General features: G+C 43.0%; 2 protein-coding genes across 6 annotated transcripts in view; both read right to left on the reverse strand.

The window, feature by feature from the left end:
* ttyh2 (tweety family member 2) overlaps positions 1-10,679 on the reverse strand; it is a 36,263-nt gene extending 25,584 nt beyond the window's left edge. For all 5 annotated transcript variants that reach the window (XM_076151849.1, XM_076151846.1, XM_076151845.1 and 2 more), the window contains exons 1-2: positions 9,451-10,679; positions 333-505 (exon numbers count right to left, since the gene is read on the reverse strand). In XM_076151849.1, coding sequence (XP_076007964.1) covers positions 333-505; positions 9,451-9,579 — 302 coding nt within the window. In that variant the 5' untranslated portion in view covers positions 9,580-10,679. The remainder of the gene's footprint in view (positions 1-332; positions 506-9,450) is intronic.
* A 92-nt stretch (positions 10,680-10,771) lies between these two features.
* rpl38 (ribosomal protein L38) lies at positions 10,772-12,792 on the reverse strand. Its single transcript, XM_076151850.1, has 4 exons — positions 12,632-12,792; positions 11,713-11,773; positions 11,435-11,557; positions 10,772-10,841 (listed from the first exon to the last, which is right to left on the reverse strand). Exons 1-4 carry the CDS (start codon positions 12,632-12,634, stop codon positions 10,816-10,818), a joined length of 213 nt encoding a protein of 70 aa, XP_076007965.1. The 5' UTR covers positions 12,635-12,792; the 3' UTR covers positions 10,772-10,815.
* Between the last annotated feature and the right edge of the window lie 10,323 nt (positions 12,793-23,115).

Consider the following 23,115-nt stretch of genomic DNA (forward strand, 5'->3'; position numbering starts at 1 on the left):
CAACTATCTGCGGAGATCGGATCAGAGAGAGCGATGAGGATCTTTTCGAGAGAGATGCAGGGTCTGACAGCAAACACAGACCAGAGACGGAGACTGACAATCAAACAAAGACAGACAAACAGGTAGTCAAACAGATATATGGACCGACTGTAGGAGTGTCTATGCACTGTGATGATCTAATAAGTTATAGATCCTGGGTGGAAGTGCAAGGCAGCATCTGCACTACGGAAGTCTTTATCACTTAAAGTCCTCCCATAGGAATACAGAAACAGCAATAAAGCGAGACGGAAAGTGTGTGTGTGTGTGTGTTGTCCTTGTGGCCTGACTCTTACCAGCTGATGAGGCCGGCGGCGACGGCGGACCAAGTCACGCAGCAGGAGTTGGGCTTCTTGCTCTCCTCCTCCTCGTCTTTGCGGCAGCAGCACAGGCAGCTCAGGTAGATGGCGAGGCAGAGCAGGTTCAGGCCCAGACCCGCGGCCGCCACGCAGCCCAGGAAGATGAGGGACTACAAAGAGGACACACAAAAAAACGACACAATGCTTTAGGCCCAACAGAAACAAAGGGAAACCCCATCTCTTCATGATTTACTGTCGATTTGTAAAAGCAAGCTGAGGCAAATGAAAACAACTGACAAAGTCCATGTGTCTTTGCCATGTGACTACTCTCTTCCATTAGAAGGTGGCAGATGACCCAACCCTCCTTTGATGCCCTGATAAAGCCTCTTTTGAGTCTAAACACATTGGACCTTCAGGCTAAAATAAATGTCTTTGAATTCAGTTCTACTAATTGTATTCAGTGACATCAGGAATGCCTCAGGTTTCTTTTCAGATTGCTCGACACATGGATTTCCATTAGCGGAGCTTTTTTGTTCCCTTTTTTATCCACGGCTCTGTCAGTTGCTAATTCTTTTGTACAGTGGCACTCAATTCCGGTTCTCAGGGGCCCCCAGCACTGCACTGCATACTTCAACCTCTCTCTGCTCCACACACACCTGACCTGCCAAATCATGGCTAAGACCTGAACGCCGCTAACTCTTCATCCAAGAAATAAACATGACTCGACCGATCAGGAATGAGCAGAGCAGGGAGCGACGGAAAGTATGCCAACCTTGACGTTTATTACGATTAGTGTTGTAATAGGACACAGAAATATAGTGTGCGGTGTGTCCAGGTGGCTCAAATCAACATGTCTGCCCCAGAAGGCAGCAAAACAAGGTCAGCTGCATTCTGGGAGTGTTATCATCCTTCCCCAAACGTCCCTCTCCTCCAGCTGGTGAGCAGACACCTCATGCATCTCTGCATCCACTTCTCATTCCTCCGTCAGCCTCCATCCCACCCTCGCTGAGGGATGGAGACGCCGTGACAGAAATAGCAACAAGACGCTCCTTGCCGTCTCCTACATCCATCTGTGAGCAGATGGGTTTGTTCGGGAGCCATCCTTCTGTTTTTGCTTTTGGTTTAACTGAAATCTATTACGTGACGAGCCATCTGTTCTCATTACGCGCCGTCATCTGCTTCACGAGTCGAGTAGTGGGATTAAAATCCCCCCAATCTGCAGGGTTACGTCTGCGGCGTCTCTCAGAGAGCCAGGTAAGTCAAACATCATCTAGATCTCTCAAAACATGAGTTTATATCATGTGGCAGCACAGGGGTGTGTGTGTGTGTGTGTGGGGGGGGGGGGGGGGGGGGGGGGTCTCTACGTTAATTGAGGTGAACACATCAAATGAGGCGTGACACTGGTTAATGTGTGTGTGGGGGGAAGGGCAGGGGAAGCCATGAGAACAGCCTATTGGTCAGGTTGGGGTTTGAGTGGGGCTCTCTCTCACACTCACACACACTCTCTCTCCCTCACACACACACACACACACACACACACACACACACACACACACACACACACACACACACACACACACACACACACACACACACACACACACAACACCAGCCGCCCACATCGTCATGGTAACGTGCAGGTTGGTTGGTGCCCTTGCAGCGGGGAGGGAGGACGAGTGAAAAAGGGGGAATTATCACAGCCTATTTGAATTCAGCAGCATGTGACAGGGCCGCCTAAATGGTCCATTCCTCTGTCTTGTGATTCCTCTGCAGCCAGGCAATACAGAGAAAGGAGAGAATGTGGGAGAAGGGGGAGAACCAGGGAAGGAGAGAGGAGCGAGACCTGGCTGGGGCTCTTTTAGAGTGTGTATAGAAACTGTCAGAGGGATAAACATTTCATCCATATTGCTCTTTCATCTTTGTTTTCGTAGACTTTGGGCCATTTAAAGCTCATTGCGTGATTCCAAAACTGGATTGAGCTTCGTATAAATGCAACATTACACATTCTTTTAACCCCTAGACATTTTTATCACTCTCTCAGTGCATTTGAAGTAGTTAGCACCTCAACACCAACCTCCTGCTTCCTTCTCATCTGTCTCTGTCTCCCTTTTAGCAACCGTCCTTTCTTCTCAGGAGTGGAATGCAAAAATAATGGCTTTTGAATTATGTAGCATCCATTCAGAGTGAGGACGCAGGCGAAGACGCGCACGCCACAACTCCATCCTCGGCCCATCACTTTCCAAGTGCTCCGACCTTCCATTACCTTTAAAAAACACCATTTATCTTTTACGGACTGGAGTGTGCACATATTTGCGCTTTTGTAAAAATCAAATTGGCAGCTCGGAAACCACTTATCTCTTCCTTTTCCTTCCCATAAAAGCAGACGCGATATGTTAACACCCTCCTCCTTACTTACTCATTCTTAACTCAGAGGCCCTGGTGCACTGCCTCGCCTCATCTGTTCTGTTTCCTCTCTCTCCTCTCTCGTCCCTACAGACCAGAGGGGGACGGAGGGGACGGGGGGGGGGTAGTTGTAGCGATCAAAAGGCTGGAGGCAGCCACAGAAAGAGGGGAAGGAAGATCTCGCTGAAGTGGGAAAGACAATCCCTGCCGTGGGGGAGGGAGGAGACAGGAAGAGCGAGGAGGAGGAGGAAAAGGGGACACTGGGAATGGGGAGGGAGTACTGTGCAATAAGAAAATAAGACAGTGGGACGTAAAAAAGAGGAAGAGAGTCTTGGTCACATCAGAGTGGATAATGATACTCTGCATCTTTTAAGCAAGGAGGGCAGATGACAGCATAAAGTGCCACAAACACACACGTTCGCACCCACACCAAGTCCATATGGGACAAAGGCCATTAGGGGGTCTTCACAGATCGGAGCAGAGATAACCCTTGGGGTGCTGGGTGAGTCGTTTACACTCCTTCATCTCCCAGAGCAGCTAATCATTAACGTACAAGAAGGAAACCACAGATGGGACACTGACACAAACACTCAGCGGTGCTGTAATCGTCCATCAGGAAGCCTTCTTCTCCACAACGCAGCAAACAGACGCACACTTGCAGCTGTTTAAGAAGGCTAGCCATAATATATATCAAACCATATATGGAGATGAGATTTCAATGTGATATAAGATATTAAAAAAAACATTTACAGTTGCCTAACGCACACGTCTAACTTGCCTATGCATAGAGGAAACCCGACTTGCATACAGTATATACTCTTAATGAGCTCTCCACTGTCAAAACAACAGCTTTGTTATGATATTCCTGCTTTGTTTCACACACAGAAGTAAGACAAGAGATGAAGAATACGATGGAAGGCCGTGATAGACGCGATAATTTATCCGCAATACGCTTCCTGCCTCGAGCTGATGCATGAAGCAGCCAGTAGAATACATTTTTCAGACACTTGTAGTGACCATAATAAAAACATGAAGATGGAAAGCACATCCATCTGTTCCGGTGCATCTGCTAAGCAGGCCCTAAGTCGCGTCACAGAAAGTGGTGGTAAGTGCACGCTAAGCGTTGCGATGAAGAGCCTTCAGCAGGTGGCAGACAGCTGTGTGTAGGTGGAAAGGCTCTCCAGGCTCTTTTGCAGATGACTTTAATGTATGCGTGTGTGTGCGTGTGAGTTTTTGAGTGTGTATACAGCGAATAGACAGAGGCATTCCTTCAGAGTGACCGGGGTTAAACTGGTGTCAGGTCGCTAAGAGCAGAAGAGGATGTAGATATTCCCCTATGTGTTTGTTTTACGCATTTTAAAACACTGTAGAACACATTACATCAGCAAATAAACTACATTTGTGTCACGCTGAAGGTCTTAATAGAGGCTGCCTTGTGGCTCAGGGAAATGCAAGCTGAAATGCATCACTATGAGGTAATGCATGCCTCCCGAAGCCCAGAGGAGCCGGCTCATCTTCTTCTGTGTTTCCGCCTCTTCCCACTCTGACGCTAAAGGGAATGCCCCGGGGATCGTGGCTCTTTCCAGTAGGATGCACTCGACTGGGCCTGGCCATGTTCACAGCTGGGGCGCCATTAAGTCACAGCAAGGCGGTCCATGTGTTATGAATGAGAGTGGATGAGAAAAAGGGGAAATAGAGGCCTTGGTTGCAAAAGGATCTCTGAAGTCTTTTAGGCAGCGCTGCCCTATTGCCCTCTACACATTGCCATGACAAACACTTCACCGGAGCTTTGTGAGTCTAGTCTATCTGGGATTGGAGACGGAGGAATTGCCTCCTTCTTGCCGTCTTCCAGCGCCCTGTCAGAGGCGACTGTCGTGTGCAGGTGTGCAGTAAACTGTCTTATCTGCCATTTTCTTTGACACCCTCTTTGAACCTAACCTTATCCCTAGGGGGAGAGAGGGGGGGATCCTGATTTCCATACTACACCCGCAGAACAAAGACCCAACCCCCACACTGCAATGCACACCCCTCCTCAAGCAGAGCAGACTTGCATTGTTGTCTCTGCCAGAGGGGTCTTGGACAGTTTGAGTCTACTTGCCCTACTTCATGCAGCACTGGCAAGTAAACAAAGGAGAAGGACACTTATTTGATTTTTTAACAAAACCACACATCCATCTGATCTGTTGTACGTATATTCTTTGCAGCCCTCGCATGACAGCCACTATTGTGACGGCCAATCGGCACCTCGACATCACTGCGAGTCATTCTGCGCTGTCACATCCGGTTTGACTGTTGTTGGATCAGCACAAAGGATGGACCCACCGCCCATTAAGAACAAGAGCTTGGCTACATAATCTAGCCAATCAAGTGATGCTAATCACTGGCTCCAAGCATTATAGAGACAGATTGGGGTTAATGACCTTCTGCGCAGCCAGAAGGGACGCTCTGTGTGTTTTGTGCGCTCGCATGAGGAACAGAAAATTCTGAAGAATAATTGGATGACTGCACAGGAAATAAGACAAAATGACTCCAACAAAAGCTGAACTGTGCCGAGGTGAATCACCGTGTTACTGAAGTCACCCCATCATTTACACAGACGGGGGAGAGGTTGACTCCTAACAAGGAAGGCTGATGCAGCCATGCGACGCAGACGTGTTGATACAAGATTGAACGCATGTTACAAGAGCACCGTGTGTGCATTACACACTTTGATTCACATTATGATTCACATTTCATCCTCATGACTCCACATAAATCTATTCCATCTACACAGGAGCCACTCCACTCAGAAACAACGGGCTGATTCAAATTGGCACAGGGCGGCCTAATAACCTATAACAGGAACAGGGACAATGACTGAGATGAAAGACGAATGAGAGATGGAGAAAATGCTGATTAACGGAGATATCATTTTTCAATCAGTCATAGAATCGGCGAAAACAACAGCAATTGAAGGAGAGAAAGGTCTGGAGGGGAGACGGGGTGCAGTCAGGCAGAACATTGTGCCCTGGGAATCACTATAAGAAAAGCCACTGAAGCAGAAAAGACTGTGTGTGTTAAGAAAAGTGTGTGCGTGCGTGTGTGTGTGTGTGTGCTTGTTCCCATAAGTGAATGGAATGTCTGTGCCTTGCTCGTTTATCCAATATGATTCCAGACCGCAGTTATAGTGGAGATGAGTCGAGCCCGTTCAGTAGAAACGCACTGCGATTGGACATTGGAGTGATCGGCGGAGAGACAGTTGTGTTCGGGACAAACAGGTGCTGTGATTGGACAGAAAGTTCACCTGTTGTAAATATCATAAGTGTGGATCCTGTCAATTACGTGAGTAGAGAGAGGAGTGACCTAAGGCTGGGACCAGCACAAAGATAAACACAAGGAATCGCTCCATATAAAAAAGCTCATTACTTCTTTTAAATAGTGTCTGAATAGCTGCAGGTAGAGGATCAGTTACTATCACATTGTCAGCTCAATACTGGCAATGTGCCTTGATCAGGAAGCACTGGCATGAATCAGGACCTTCCCTGCAGGAGCTCTACCGTCTGTACCACTGTAAATTCACCATTCAACTGGCGTAACTGCGGCAGCTTGTATAATTACCACAGTGCCTGGGGTGGATAGGTGGGGCGGCAGAGATCGCTTCAGTTCATGACTGCACGTGGCCCGAATATATTTGGGTCAGAAAACAGGAAGTAGAGAAGTCAGATGGAGTAGGACCTGCTGACCTGTACATAAAGTCTGACTGACACAGACACACACACACAGACACACACACACACACACAAAGGAATATTAAGAAAACTAGGCCCCTGTCCTATTTTTGGCAGAGCTTTTTTCAGTTTTGTGTTTCTGCTCTCTCCATCCCCCTGGCCCCGGGACACGGAGACGAGGAGCGGAGAAACACGTCGAACAAAGTTTGCTGAGGACAACCGGGCCAAACACAAGCATTACTAATAGCTAATGACATAAATAATGGCCGCAGTCATTTGTCTTCACCACTCCACGGAGCCATCGTTAATGTCATAGGCTCGAACATGTTGGCATTGTTATTACATTCCATTAGAAAGTTTTCTCCCAGAGGAATTCAACAACACGGGGACTTTCTGACAATGGTGGGTGACTTTCTCAGGGAGTAATTGGGAACTCTGGAGTCGACGGCAGCCGGGAGTAATGTCATTATCAAAAAATATGGGATTGTAAAACAAACTCAGCGAGGGGAACACGCTTGTTTATTGTCAGGCAGAAACAAAAAGGAAAACTGTGATCAGGTGATTCAGCCGACAAACATTCCATTACTAACAGTACCAGTGTCTAACAGAGGGTGAGAAACAGGGACAGAGCCACTACTGTAACTACTACTACTACTACTACTACTACACACACATACACACACACACACACAGAGCACAATGAAAGATCACGACCCCTCGCATTCCATCACAAACTATGGCCCAAAGCCAAGGGAGGAATTCACCCTCATTGTCCAGCCTACAACTGGCCAATTACGAGTCGTCTGACAAGGCAAACGGTCAGAGTTAAGCATGGCTGAGCCGCTGGATGGTCTCCGCATCCCAGGATCGATGTCAGCAATTCTGTGCGAACCCCGCATTACAGTGCTTAATTAGGGGGTTTAATTTGTCTCCACTCAATTTAATCTTTTATCATTAAATTAGTTGGTTGCAATGGTTAATAATCCCAAAGTGGAAATGAAATAAGACAATAAATCTACTGCTTAGATACTGATACTGATAGAATTGTGGCAGATTAAGCAGATAAACTAATGTGATAATACAAGATGCTGCTTAGGGTTTTCACAGCAAATCTCCTCGGGCCTTTAGATGGTTTTTACTGACTATATTGGCTTTAAGTACAATTATTGTCACCCAGAATAGGCTGTAAACCAAATTAAAGCACTTCTGTGGATTGGAGTCGATTCATTAAGCAAGATGAGTGGTAGCACTATATAATTTAGGTGTAGTTCTCGGGTATTATAGCAATTTAGCAGCGTTGCTTGTATACCCATGGGCAATGTATCTGCTGTTTTCTAATTTCTTCAACACAGCACATAAAACAAGATGTGGTCAGCAGAAATAAGCTGGTCTGTCCACAAGTGATGAGAAAATGTGTTGGCTTTGAAATTGTGCCATTAGCCAGCGGCGCTTTGGCAGACAATGTTGGGACACAATGGCAGTATGGAGGGGAAAAGCAGGGGTTGCATCCAAACAAAACAAGGCTGAGAAGAACATACAGAGGAACAAACATGTGGGCGTGAGGACGGGTGAACAACAGAGGTGAGGGGATGTGGTAAAGGGGGCTTCCCACACACATGACTGTCTGTGGTGGGCAGCGTTCTCAGGAAGACGTGCTGCTCTCCTGCTGAGACTCGTCGCCCCTCCCCTTACATATCCGGCTGCCCATGACTCCACTTCTACCACATAGAAGGAACCTGGCATTGGTCACTGCGCTGGAGACGACCAAACATAAATCAGATGTGAACTGCAGCTAGTGTCCTAAGAGGAAGGTCGCATTGGCTTCAACTAAAGCTCCAAAACTGATAGAATTCCATAAAAGGATGTGTAGGGAATAGGGTGGGACTGATTCCTCGTTTTTGGGAGGAATAATTAGAAATGTTGGCCAATGAGAAGGTCATTTAGTGTAGGACAGTCTGCATGCAGTGAGTTTAGGAGAGTTGTTTGGTGGAAATGGTTGTGAATAATCATAAATGGGGGTAGCTGAGAAGCGATAAAAGCCAATTAGTGTTGGCCGTCCTTTTCACACTGCACAAAGAGATTTAATTCGTATTCAATATCAAAACTACACAGCAGATATTAAGATCCACGGGTCATGATTTTCTTGTTATGCATTTGTATCCAAACTCATTATCACCTTACAATGTGAGATTAGACCCTGATATTACAAAACAAATTTGTCTTTATTTCAGTTTATGGCCTAGATTCACCTTATCCACATTCTCAAGAGGGTCCTCTGGGACCCCTGAGGGCCTACACACCTCACATTAGACGCAACCTGGCATAGAGGGGTGAACCTAAATGTCATGCATTCTCACTGTGCACAGAGAGAAGTAACGATGTAACATTAAAATGTCGATATACATGAAATATTAAACAGCAAAATGATAAAAGATTCATATAACTTGACATGTGTTCACAGCCAGGTCATTAACTCCTCCAACAGAGGGTCCCATCCCACTTTAAAACTGCGTGCGGGCCCCACCACCAACTGTGCGGTTAAACGTTTAAACTATATTGACGCCTGTGGGGAAAATGCATTTGTATCTACAGGCTTATGACCATTTCATCAGCATGTTGATGTCCGCTCTCTCTCTCTCTCTCTCTCCCCCAGAACTACACTACGAAAGTAAACATATACCTCCAGCATAAGCATTGCAGCAAACTCAAACCACACATAAGCACAATGTGTCTTTGTTTATTAATTTGTTGAATTAAAGTATTGAAGTGAATATGACCCGTGAACGCAGCATTGAGACAGGTATTTTTAACGGCTATAAAATGATAATAATACGTCATGGGACAAATGAAAAGATCCTAAACTAATAATTAGGCGTTTTGCAAATTTACTACAGATCAACATTCACATATTTCTAAATTGTCATTACTTTAGTTCAGGACGTTTAGTGAGCGTTATTATGATAATGTGTGTGTTTGTTAGATGCAGCCGGAGCTCCAGTACTGACCTGCTGGTAGTTCTCCTCCCCGGGCTGGAAGCTATTGTCAGTGGGCTGAAACCTCAGGTTGATATGAGGGAAATTGTGGAGCCAGTAAGTCCACCAGGGCGCAATGTAATCCACCCGAGCAGAAGACATCCCTGCCCCGGGTAAAAAAGTTGAGGCTGCAGCTCCTGGAGATCCTCAATCCCGTCTCCTATCAAACAAAGGCAGTGTCAGAAGCATTACTCTTCCATGGAAACACACGCTTTGGGAACGCAGGAGACAAAAGACACAACAAAAAGTCCCGCATGGACAAGTGGTAATGGTCCAAAGTGGGTTCCGGTGTTTTTTTTCCGCGAAATATAGAATAATCACACTGAGCCCATGTCTGTGTGAGGAGCCCGACTACCCGCACACACTCACACGCTGAGCGATCCAACAACTGCTCCACACACAGCAGACACCAACGTGAACGCGCAAAGATCGCAGGCGCAGGACAGCGCTGGGCTCCAGAGCGCGCAGGTAGGTTCTCCCGAGTTTAGAAAGATTTGTTTGTAGAGTGCAATAAATGTGTCTGTTAACTACAATGTCCTGTTCTCTCTGACAATGACTTCTATATCCTTGCCCTAACACAGTTTGGTCACCTTCATTTTGGTCTTTAAACACGTGTTATGAACCCTCTCCTTCAAATTACTCGACTGCCACCCAGTGTTGAAGTTGAGGCATTGCAAAGCCACGACAGCCTACATTGCGAGACGTGTCCTTTAGCAGTACAACGCCTCCTGTCCACCTTATTGTCCCGATTAAGTATGTTAAGGTTTTTGATTATGGATTTACACTTACAATCTTCCAGAACGCTTGGATTGGGCCATGAACCCATATATAGGTACACAACACCTTAGACAAATTGTGTAGGGCAATACATATGAACCTGGGTACATTTCAAGTGTTGCCGATTCCATTTACTGTCTTAGGTCTCCGTTGCTATATGAAGTTGGACTGGGGCAGTATTTGCTTTGATTGTACCTGCCATATTACCTGTACACCACAATTCAAAGAGCCCAAATACCTTTCTAGCTGGACCAGTTAAGGGACAGTGGACATAACAGAAAATGCAGATGTATAACCATTAGATACCATACATTCACTTGTAAAGCATTGCTTCCTTCATCAACAAATTGATTACATTGGTAGAATTGTACATGCTGCCAATGCTTAGTCAGGTGTTTGACCTGAACATACTGAACCCTGTGTGACGCCTTTGAGTGGATCAAATCGGACATCTTGTGGAAAGAGAAAAATGGAATCACGTGGTGTAACACCGAGAATTAAATCAGGAGACAAATGATTAAGTTTTCCAATTTTTATTACAATAATTTGTACATCACGACTTTACTTCAGCTCCTTCACAGCCAGACCTGTAAACAAACGATACACATATTTAGGACACAATATGCAAAACCATGCTCTTTGAAAAGTCTTAGAATCTTTTAACACACAACTAGTTCCATTGTGCTTATGCCATTAAGCTATGATTTGGGATTTCCATAAAACTTCAGTTAACTTGCCAAGCTCGGCAGGTTATCAATACCATCAGCTGCAGAGAAATTAAATATTTTATTCATTCAATATCCTGTTGCATCATTAAGCTGAACTACATCAGCACCGGATCCTATCCATCTGTCTAAATACACCACCTAATCAATACACCCAGTGAATAGTAGCGGCCATTTCATTAGCTTGGCAGAGCTCTAATAGGGAGACAAATTTGTCAAATATTAATCTATGCCCTCATTTGTGGGAAAATGAATTGGCAATTTTTTTTCAAAAAGTATCAGTTTGCAACATTATACATTTACCATAATATAACAAAGCATAAACAGAACATGCACTTTAATCCATTAAATATTGGCAATCTCATCAATTCCTTAACATTAAGTGAACAGCAGAATTAATCCACCAATAAATAAAATGTGGTGCACAGACAGTTTGACCAGAAGACAGTACTGACCTGGGGGCAGGGACTGCTTAAGCTTCTCAGCCTTTTCCTTGTCAGTGATGACCAGGGTGTACAGGTATCTGCTGCAGCGGACCTTGAACTTGACATTGTCCTTGTTCTTCTTGATCTTTACAGCTGTAGAAAAAAAAGACATTAGTTCTAACAATGTGAGAAATGTACTCTATGACATATATTATATATACTGTTTATATTTAACAGGATGTCAGATATTTCTATTAAAGGTAACATATGCAGCCAATAAGGCAGGTGAGTCTTGGGGTTTAACTTACATTTTGCATCCTTCCTCCTTGCTGTCAGCAGGAAATCTTTGATTTCGTTTATCTTGTGAGGCTACAAAAGAAGACAAACCATTATTTATTCAGCAAAGTACCCCAAAAACAACCTTAAATACTCCAGCTCCTATATTCCATCATTGCTTCCTGTCAGTTAACTAAGGGTAACAGCTCCAGGTGATCAATCAGAGCCCTGTATGCTTTCAGTACATGTGAACTCAAGCTACTGTTGCAGTTTTTTCTCCAAAATCCCTGATGTAGGTCTTGATAACATTAGGTCAAAGTATGAGGGAAATACAGTATCTCCCCAATTCACCCGTCTGTCCTCCCACACGCTTCCATTGTGATCTTAAACAAGTAAACAGGCAGAACAGTAGTCCACCAGTACTAGCAAGATCATGAACTACGCCCTAATGTGAGTGGACCGGTGGAACTGATGTTTCTGTTAAAAACCAAAACACAGCACTTAGTCCATCTTTAGTCTAGCAAGCGTGTGATGCACCAAAGGCACAGCAGCCAGAGATGTTAGGACGTCTTGCAGGCAAAAAAGCTGTTAGCTTGCAAGTACTACCATAACATTAGCTGAACGTGCATGCGCAGCGTGATGTCATCATATCGGACAATTTCAAACTAATGTTAGCACAACTATTAGTTAATGAATCACAACAATATATTCAATAATTTAGCACACGCAATACAGCAAGTTAGTGCAGTTAATTCATTGCCAGAGACCGGGTAGCCAAATGGGCTAACAGACGACGACATGCTAATGCTACGCAGACAGTAACCAGCGTTCTGCCAACACATTAAGTCTCACAAACACAGAAATCACACGGACACGTCAAATACACAGAGACAACACGGTGGGTTAGATAGAATCAATTAGTAAAGATATTAAACGGGAAAATATCCTTACCATGATGTCAAGTCAGCGGACTGAGCCCTGGGGAGGAGCAGAAAAGATGGGGTCAGTTATCGGTTTTAACAACAGGAAGAATTATGTTGGATAACAAATGGTTGTCTAATCATCAAGCTAATAACAACGCGAATTCAATAGTACAGTTTTGAGAATGGAAACATTATCGTAAACGAGGATGGTTGATGATTAAAATATGTGTTTTTTTTAACGCGGAAACGTGAAACTCACTTGATATGACAGAGGGGGGATGAAAAGGGGCGGTACTTCCGGTTAGAGCAGATTATATACTGAATACGGCAAGTCACAGAGGACAAATGTAGCCTATAAAGGCGAAGGGCGGTTGAGTATCCAGATGAAACGATGGATGGCAGCAACAAGCCGTTGGCGCGAAAAAAAATTCACGAAGAAGTGAAAAGCCCCGGCAAAGCGACAGGTAAGTTTCCTTTAAATTAGAAAAATCTAAATTACAAAGCGAAATAGACAGTAAAATGTTGCATTCCAATGTTGCTTATGACATTAATCTACTTCTAAACAATGGCGATGTTGTCAAACTTGTTCGTCATACTTGTACATTCCTTTCAACTTACGTTACTAACTTTACTTTATTAAATATAGCTAATTTAGTTCAGTTTGAGCTGCCAAGTTCACATTATACTGTCACTATAAAAAAAAATTATTTTCATTAAACATTATGTATATGTTGTTGGAAAAAAGACAAGGAGTTCAAGTATTATTGTTAAACTCACCGAACCACAGCCCTGAACTCGTTTGTTTTGAACCCAATCATCAGAATGCTGTTTTAGTATTCTAGTTTCAAATCCTATCGACCATCTTTGTCAATAATATACACAAGCGGTTCTGTATGCATTGAGCATATACACAGGTTGTAGTTTGAGTGACACCTTAGTGTGTTTCTGTAGGGACCAACATTCTGACATTGCTTTAATTCAGAAAGACTTCAAACATCATACCTGTCATTTATAATTAACCAACTGTTTACCTGTCTGCTCATGTCTCCAAGTCAGTTGCCCCTGGATACTTAATCAGTGGTTGTATTATTGGAGACTCAGGTTTTCAAATTTTCAGTAGTCTAGTGTCAATCAAAGTAGTTTCAGTTTGTTACAATGAAGGTTCAGAATTTCAAAAAAGGCTTTCAGCGACTCTGTAATACCTTGCAACACAATTAAAAGCAAGAAATGCAAACATGTCTAGCACTGCAGCATGTAGAGAGGTGAATCTTTTTATTCTTTCATTGCTGCCCTGTCTCAAAACACTTTCATACCTGTGAAGGGACCGGAACACATCGTTTTTGGCACGACAGGCCACTTCTTGCTGCTGAGTAGAAGATTATATTCCTTTTTTCCTGTCTCAGGTCCTTCTCATTCCGCATTGGCATGGCTGACATCTTTGTTCACATGTGGGGATCGTGAGGACACGCTGAACTTCAGTAGAAACGTGCTTCTGCCAATCGCCCCTCCACTGTGTAAGATCATAAGTTAATTTCATGATTATAGAGATAGTGTGGAATATATTGTTTGTGCTGTAAAAATCATTTTATCATTATTAAGTGTCCTTAAGCGTGGATGGGACTTTTATTCATTGTAGTTTACCAAGAATGACTTTGCATGATTTAACTTAAAGCACCTTTGCTCAAACCTGATCTTTACTCCTTTCTTCCATTTTCTCATACAGCAACAAACATCATCCCCTTTTAAAAGCTGTTTGAAGATGACCAGTCTGGTTCTAATCGTTGAAAGAAAAGAAAGAAATGCAATTCCGGTTTACTGACAACGGAGGGCACTGAGTCGATGTTGCTGTGAAGCCGAGCGGCGTCTCATCCTGACGGAGGACGATGGGTGACGCTGTGTATCAAGGAATGAAGTCCTCGCCTCCTTCTGTGCTCAGGTAAGGCACCTTGCATGACTGACTCTTAATTTAAGTAGTATTGAAAAGAACGGTCGGGAGAAAAGTCTGTTTAGGATCTTATGTGTGTACTATATACCTCCAATTTTGGGATTTTGCCCCTAAATTTTATTCAAGCATGGGATTCAGCAGCATTTCGAATCGTGTGCATGTTTTATGGATTATAGCTGTAATTAAACTTTGCTAAAACACTTCGGGACTCCACTTATGTGTAGATGTTTCTGCTCCTAGTTGTACTTGTACTTATAACCCACTTCCTATAAATATTCAGATATGTAGAGTCTATCTATTTGACTTTTATTGTTTTAATTTGACTTATGAATAACCGTCTGCCTCCAAAAAGAGATAGATTTAGTGATTACGCCTTGGGCAACTGTTAATTTATTTACTCAGCAGTGCTTCAGACCTCTCTTTTATGGGCACAGAAACCTGGTATTAAGATAGTACCCTGTAACAATAATTCCACCTTTCTTGTAAAGGTAATAATTGGGATAGAAATGTTTACCCTCGGGCTGAGCGATGATGGGACTTTATAAGTATTTGCAGGTTTATTAAAAAGGCATAGAGGGAATAATATAAAAACATATCTGAGCTGAGAAATCCTTTTTCATCTGTAAGAGACATGTAAAGCATAGATGATGGAAATTCCGAAGCCCCACCACAGGCATTGTAGGTAATGATACCCATCATTTCTGCCTACAGGTCTGTACTGGTGACAGCAGAATCTCTCCCCAAGCGCTAATGAGTAATGCTTCATATTGCTGGGTTATTAATCACAATTAGATCAGTGGGTGACAGGTAAAAAGTAGGAATAGCTAAAATAGTTTACTTAACGTCAGCATTACTTCAGTTGTGTGTAAGAGGTTCTGACATGCATGAAGGCATTGTAAAATAGGAACAGGGGTTGTAGGGTGCATTGTCATGTGAAGGATTAGACGTGTGTGAAAACTTGTTAGACGCAGGATTAAGTATCGACAACCCTTGAAAGTTAATATGAAATTAAAATGAGTGTCTGTGTCATTGAAGTTGTATTCAAGAGCACCTGTGGTCAGAGACGCTGGAGGAGAGCACTTCACACTCCTCTCTATCCACTGCCTCGCTAATCTCCCTGATTATTGAACAGATTGATTTGTCAAGTATTGATCCTCTTCCGCTTGCCTTATCAGACACAAGTACATCTGCAGACGAGGGGAGTGTTTTTCTTTCGTGCCCGAGAGTTTACCCTGACAGAATCTCAATTTGAATATTAGTCTTGCGAGAGTAAGTGGAACTTGTTGAGAAAGTTCTCTGTGAAATCATCCGTTTTCCGTGCTCAAACATCACATGCTACTACCAACTGCTTTCCAACTAAGGCTCAAAAACCCATCTGAATTGTGAAAGCACAGTCTGCTGCCATCGGCTGCTTGCTTGTGTGATTTGGATCAAACAACATCCAGGCTGTCATGTGACTGTTGCCGTTCAGCATCTGCTACAGATTCCTTTTTGGTTGTAAGATTTGGAATAGTAAACGCCGTGTATTTGAAAGGGTGTTTATTAGATAACATTGTGAAGAAGCCACTGTTACATTGCAAAATACTTTTAACGTTACTTTCCTACACAATTCTCTTGTGCAAAGCCAACAGAAGGTGATATTACAGAAATTCAGTAAACTAACAGATCCATCCATCTTGGATTTTTTCTACCCAAAGATTCTTCTTGAGTATCCTGTGTGCTCTCATAGCAATGGTGCTCCTATTTTGCCTGGTAATATAAGTTTTTGACAGCCCCCCATTTTGTAATTTAACCACAATGCTTCTTGGCAAGCTGCACAATAGCAAGTGCTACCTGGATAATTATAGCACTAAGTGCATTTCTTTCTGACTATCAGGACCATCAAAGACTTGTAAAATGAGGATAACATGAAAAAATAACATTTGGGATCTGAATCTGCAACTACTAAATTGTAGAGATGGTGACAATTCAAAAACACTGAAATTATTTGTTAGACAGTGTGAGAACACAGAAACACCTACCTGCAGAGCCAGGATGTCTGCTGTCAACATGACCTCAGTCAGATTGCCCACAGAATCCTTTCTGGCTCCCAGCAGCTCTGTAACAGCCAGACAGTGTTTGCTCGGTAAATGAACAAAGCTGGTACCCGATTGGCTTTCAAATGTTGCCATTTACAGGACAATTTCCTTTGTTTGTGATTCTTGTGTTGCCATTGTGCTTGGAAGCAAATTTGCTATTGTGAAACCACCGCTGTCAACAGGTGTTGCATCTTCCAGCATCACTAATATGTTCCCAATTTTCTAAAAAATGGAAAAGGCAACACTCACTTCAGGGAATAGTTCAGCATGATCAAAGCCTGTCATATCATATATTAATGAAATCAATATGAGAAGTAGTTGCAGAGTGCAGTAATCACGCAAATATACATTTCATTAATCTTGGTTTCCATGACTACTATCCAAAATAGACTTTGCAGCTCATAATGTTGATTTAGGAAGTCAAACAAAACAGCACACTCCTCCCTCCCCATTTCATTTATGTTTTTTTTTCATTACTTCAAACTAGTGTGGCTGTGACATTGATTCCATTAGGGTTAATCAGGACATTCCATATCTACATAATGTCTATATCTCACTCAGTTCTCATTACCATTGGATCATTACTTCCCCTAATACCATGTACCTTCCAGCTGCTCTTTGTCACTGGTAATTAGGCGATGAACTGTACCAAAAGATATTAGGATGAATTCTAAGGGCAATGGTTGGTATCAAAGAATGAGATAAGCCCCTTCATCTTCTGCTCTCATTTAGCTATGAAATGGCCATGGGGTAGTTTGTGAAGATGGGTTTGAGAATCTATTTCCAAATGCCAAAAACAGTTCACAGCACTTGCAATTTTGTGAAAAGAGAATATTGCTGCAGCGGTCTATTGGTTTATAGAGGTATATTGAAATCGCTCACATTCCACCTACTCCCTGCTCGTCGTTGAATATTTATCAAATCCCTCCATTGCCACAGTGCTACAGCCAGATGAGATATTTATGATCTTCAAAACAAAAAGGATCTATTCACCCATTCTGTATCTCTGCATTGACTGGTTGCCGACAGAGCCTTGTACACACATCTCTGTCTTTGTGAAAGTCACCTAGAAACTGCTCAAAAAGGGCAAATGCTCCACTTAACTCCACTTTCTTCTCCTTTGTGGCTTTTGAATTCTCCCATTAGCATATTTTCCGCTTTTATAATCAGTTTTGAGCGACATCGGTTAATTAAGAGACTCTGAAGCACCTTGACAGGCCAAGGCGACGCCTTTAGCGAGCGATCGCTGCCTGTTTTTCTTCTTCCAAAGCCGACCCCTTCTTGACCTCCGAGCACTGAGCTATCTTCTCCATGGCAACAGAGATGAGGATCAACCCAGAAACACTCCTGTACACCCACGTGTTAATAGTGCCAAGTGGGCATAATGGAGTGCATTAACTATCTATTGCCATTTGTTATTCCTCCTTGGTCAAACTGTAGTCAGCAGCGAGTCCTTAGTTAGCAGTGCATTAGTGTGTGTTCATTGTGTCCTCCTTGCCAAAAGGTAAGCAGCGAGCTCTCTAACTGATGCATTAGGGGAGATGGAGAAGGTTATTGTCTATATTTTATCATTCTTTGTCTACAAAATCAGACTCCCATTTATAATTCATTCATTCATCCTCGTTTTGTCCCCTTCGCTCTGCAATGTCAGGGCATCACAGCTGTTTCGCTTCTCTGGTGACTATTTTGTAACCAAGCTGGAGTTCAGAAATCCAAATTATATGTTTATAGCTCGTGGGAAGTGGGAATATAATGCACTGTGTATTTTAGAATTCAGTTGGACTCTCTTTAAAGTGCAAGGGAGTGATAACACAACTTAATATGCAGAGAAGTGGTATTGTGTGTGTGTGTGTGTATAGCAGCAGATGCAGGCGAGATCAAAGAGACTAATTTAAAGAAGGAGATATCACTGGTCTCTGTGGGGAAATTAGGTCATTTGAGTAATATTTAATGTGATCCGGTAAGGAAAAATAAGGCAACTTACTTGTATATCCAAAATATCCAAAGTAAGGAAGTAAATTAATAAAAAATTCTGTGTTTTCCTTTTACTCAGAGTGCAATGTGGCCACCCATATTCAGTCCAGCTCGCTGAGGCTTGGACACCTCTCAGAAGTCTGCATCTCACACACACAGATGGAGCTCAATGGCATTTGTTTTATGGCCCTCCAAGCTCAAGTGTGTCTTCCGCCGCTTGTTCGTATCCCGTTGCACACAGGCCACTCGTTTCAGGCAATGCGAGGCCGTCTGTGAATTTTCCCGCATGCTGTATCCGTATTTCTGTGAGAGTTGTCAACAATGACCCGAGACTCACACGGTTGCGGTTCTTTCCACCTAATGCCCACGGTACCCAGCAGTGTGATGCTGAAACACGTGTGGTTCCTGGTGGAACATGAAGCAGGAAGATGCATGATAATTGTGTTTGCATCTCACCTACACAATTTCTCTTTGTGGGTCTGCCTATACAGAGCCACTGTGACAACTGCATGACTCCCACATGAATTATGGATCTTCCCATGGGGTAGACACTGGGCCAAAAAGCTGTTAGGCCCTCTAGCCCTCTCTATGTGTGATATCCCTCACTCCATACAAATTCACCCCAGCCCCAAACTGACAGTGTGTGGTCCCTCAGAATGCAAAGTTAAGGTCAATGTCACTGAGATATGTTATTATCGGGACCAGTGGTGCATAAAGATGGGAGACTCCAGGTTTGATCACTTTTTGACATGCATGCTGGGTTCAAACTGTGGAAAATGTTCCAGCATCAGCATCTGCTCCTGTCAGCCCAGAAATACAAGAAGCAGTCATCCTCTGTCACAAGCATGTGTTCATTAGCCGCACATTTGCGACTTCATCTTTTTAAAAATTTGCTTTACTGTCATCAATTCCACTTACTCAGTTTTAATATTGTGGCGTTAATGTATATTTGCATCTGAGGAGCATTTTAAATTCCATACATTTACCTTTAACTGTTGCCTAAGCGGTCTCTTAGAGAGTGTAATTGCCCAAGAATAAAACTATTATACTGTTAAAGAATACTGTGAAGTGTATTTAAATGATGCAGGTATATTTGTACCCGCATCACCAATACACAATTAAATCTCAGGGATCGTCAGTGATGTTATTTCTCTTTGTCTCATTATCTTATCGCCATGAAGACGTGGGTACAGTAGTGCACCGTGAATCCGATGAATGTTAATATATCTATTAAATATAAAAGTGTGGGGGTGGCACTGTTGTTCCGTGACTTTGTGACTTTGTTTCAGGCTGCGATCATCACGAAGTGTTTCCAGCAATGTCAGAGAGGCTGGTGGGAGTTTCTGTAGTTGCGAGTCTGAATGGTAGAGAGCTGCAGACACTTCCTCTGTTTTGGGGGGGAGGGAAACTCTGCCCTGCTCACGCAACTCACCCGAGAGGCGCTTTAGTCCTTCAGCAAATCATAAGACTCCATACAAAGTTGGTACTTCATTAGACTTTTCCGTGTGTGTGTGTATCTTAACTCTGAATCAGGCCCGTAGAGTTCAGACGAGTGCATCAGCATGGATCACAATGCTCAACAGAATTTAAATCAGAATTACTGGAATGTTCTTGGGGAGCAATCAGTCCTCAACATCTGTTATTTGTTGTTTCTTGATTTGTATCCTGGACCATGTTTGTCTAACTTTGTTGAACCTCTTAAGCATTACCATGGACTGTACATGACTTCTTTTCTTGGTACATTCCTCCAAAAAGCACAACATTTTTCTGCAAAAATGCACTGAGATGAACTGAGATAAGGCAATTGCTCTGTTTAGAATAAGTTGCTTTCAGTTAAAGGGTTTGATCAAACATTGTAACAAAATCACCTCCCTCATTCTGCTCCTCCCTCTCTCTTAGGTAGTATGTCTTCATCTGTGGGGAAGATCATCTGGTTGCGAAGCGGCGGCAGCCGGCAAGGAGTGAAACGAGGATGCGGATGCTGGCAGACAGACTGAAGAGGAGTGAAGGTGAGTGACTCGTGAAAAGACTCATTAGATTTCATGTAAATAGCAACTGACAGTGGCAACAACATCACTATTCCCTCAGAGCTCTACAACATAATGAGATTGAAATTAACAAACTTACACCAACAAAGACCAAACCTCTCAAAATGTCATCCACAGAACAACCAAGATGATTTAAAAAATTGAACTTATGCTCTTTTAATGCTAAAGTAAAAAACCCAAAATTGAACTTCAACACTGAAACGCACCAGGAAATGTCAACCAATATTTTAAAACTAAATACTTTAAACAGACTCTGTGACATTTTCTGTTCACAATTCCTGCCAAAAAAAATGCTGAATAGCCCTTAACCTTAATAACTTAAAGGTTATAGAGACAGAATGGTTGTTGGCTCACTCCTTGGATACATGCTTGGCCCTTCCTCATTACCGCTGCTCAGACGCCCTTAAGCAAGGTATCCAACCTCAACCGCTGAAGTCGGGGCTGTTTATTGGGGCCGGCAGATAACCCAGATGAAAATGTGTGTAACTGTGGAAATGGAGTAGTGGCTTTCTTGAACCTCTCCTGCATAAATAAAGCTGAAAACATTTGAGAAAAAAGATTGAAGCGCCTGGCCTGAACCCAAACCATTACGCTAATCATGTTAATGGGAATGATGCAATTTATTGGCAAATACTAAGGCCAAATGTGAGTCACATCTGAGCTGGCCCTTATATACAACACTGCAGGCAGGATTCTACAAGCAGCATTTGTAGATTTAGCCTCACAATAATGAGTGTTGACGCCTAAAACGATGGCATTTCACGCTTTTGCATTTGCTCCATTATATGCACAATGACATGAGTGAATGAGCATGGTATGTGTTTGTAAGAGGAGGAAATGATAGATTAAGAAAGCAGGAAGCGGCAGAGGAAGCTTCTGAGCCGTAGCAGAAGGATTAATTCCCTTATTATTTATTCTCCGCAGTGATGCTACACCACGGAAGTCGAACACCGACCTTTTTTCATGCATTTGACTCAATGCAGAATACCTTTCCTTACATTCAGTACAGAAATCACCGGGTTTCCTGTTTGTCCTACTGTATTTACTTGAGCGACGTGGCGAGATGAGATAGGAGAAGTGATCGATGAATTGGTGATAGGAGATGTTATTAAGTTTGAACCTGCCCCACCCCAACAGGAATACACACACTGACAGGAAAACAATAACAGTTTCTGCTTGGCATGATCATTAAAGCAATGTGAGAAGTTCTCTCTGAGTAAGAAAAAGTTTAGCAGTGGATATACTGATCTTCAAGGTGATTAAAAAGCCATTAGTAGAATGACTCTCGCAGGTAATTCACAAGATAGTCATTTAAAACCCAGTTAGAAAGCAGGAAAAGTACAGACTGAAAAAAACTTCTCTTATTGGATGAGGATATTATATCAAATTGCCCAAGTGAGAAAGCTCCCCCCTCAAAATCGCCCCTCTAAATCGCTGTCGTTTGGAAAGATGGGCTCGTTTCTTTTTGGCGTTTCCTCACCAAATACCAACAACTGGGAGAGAAGCGTGGAAATTGTGGAGTCTGAGGAAAGAGCAGAAGTTAGTGTCAAAGTGTAGAACAATGTTAAAAGACTGAAACACATACAGATAGATCAAGCAACATGAGGAGTTGGAAAAGGGCTCACACACAAGATAACAGTCGGGCAGCTGTTCTCTAAATCACGTCTGCTATATAAGCGTAACACTTTTATCTCATTACGTCTGGGAGAAAACTTTTCTCAGACAGTGGAAAGCATTACTGAACTCTAGGAAGCCATTATTTTGGTGTCGTTCGGGGCCGTTTATTGAATTGTACACAGCGTATGCTTTTCTAATGTATATTTGTACTCTACATTGACCACAAACTTCCTTTCTGGTTCAAATTATAATCGTGATGTAAATCTATTTCCATTCACGCCTTATTGGCTTCCATCTTTCATTCCAAGCTCCATTATTTTTGAAAATTGCTTCTTGGTGTTCGATGATACGACTCCAGCAGCCAATCTGTGTACCATATTCAACAGAGTGATGGGATGTTAGAGCATACAAGTCAGGTAAACCAAGCTATTTCTAGCTAGCCTATATCTATATCAACAAATTAGTTCCATAGAAATATATGAAAAGACAATTTTGTTACCTATTTTCTTGTTTATCAAAGCTTCCCCTGTGCCCTGGATCGCAATCTCCTCACACAAACGCTTCTTCATTTAAGGATTCTTCTCATGCGACTTGCATTATGGAAGCACATGAGCACACGAGCCCCGAGTTCCTCCACATTCATCACACTATATGAAATGAAGCAGAATGTGATCATCATCAAGGATGGGTCTAATTGTTGAGAGAGATGCAAACGCGCACAGAGGCAGCCAAGAAGTGCAAACTAGTGTTTCAAAGTAAATTTAACATCAGTCATGCTGTCAGGAAGTTTTACCCAGGCTCCCTAGGCTTAATTGCCAGAATTCTCTGAACAATTGGCAGAAGTCTGTTT

The sequence above is a fragment of the Genypterus blacodes genome, unplaced genomic scaffold, assembly GCF_046128005.1.
Source record: "Genypterus blacodes isolate CSIRO-AG114 ecotype Tasmania unplaced genomic scaffold, CSIRO-AGI_Gbla_v1 ptg000055l_1, whole genome shotgun sequence".
NCBI classification, from domain to species: Eukaryota; Metazoa; Chordata; class Actinopteri; order Ophidiiformes; family Ophidiidae; genus Genypterus; species Genypterus blacodes.

Coding starts and splice junctions, on each gene's coding strand:
- rpl38 (XM_076151850.1), bottom strand. Junction 11,558..11,712: donor AAGGAGGAAGGATGCAAAAT/GTAAGTTAAACC, acceptor TTTTTTCTACAG/CTGTAAAGATCAAGAAGAAC. Junction 10,842..11,434: donor TAAGCAGTCCCTGCCCCCAG/GTCAGTACTGTC, acceptor GTTTGTTTACAG/GTCTGGCTGTGAAGGAGCTG.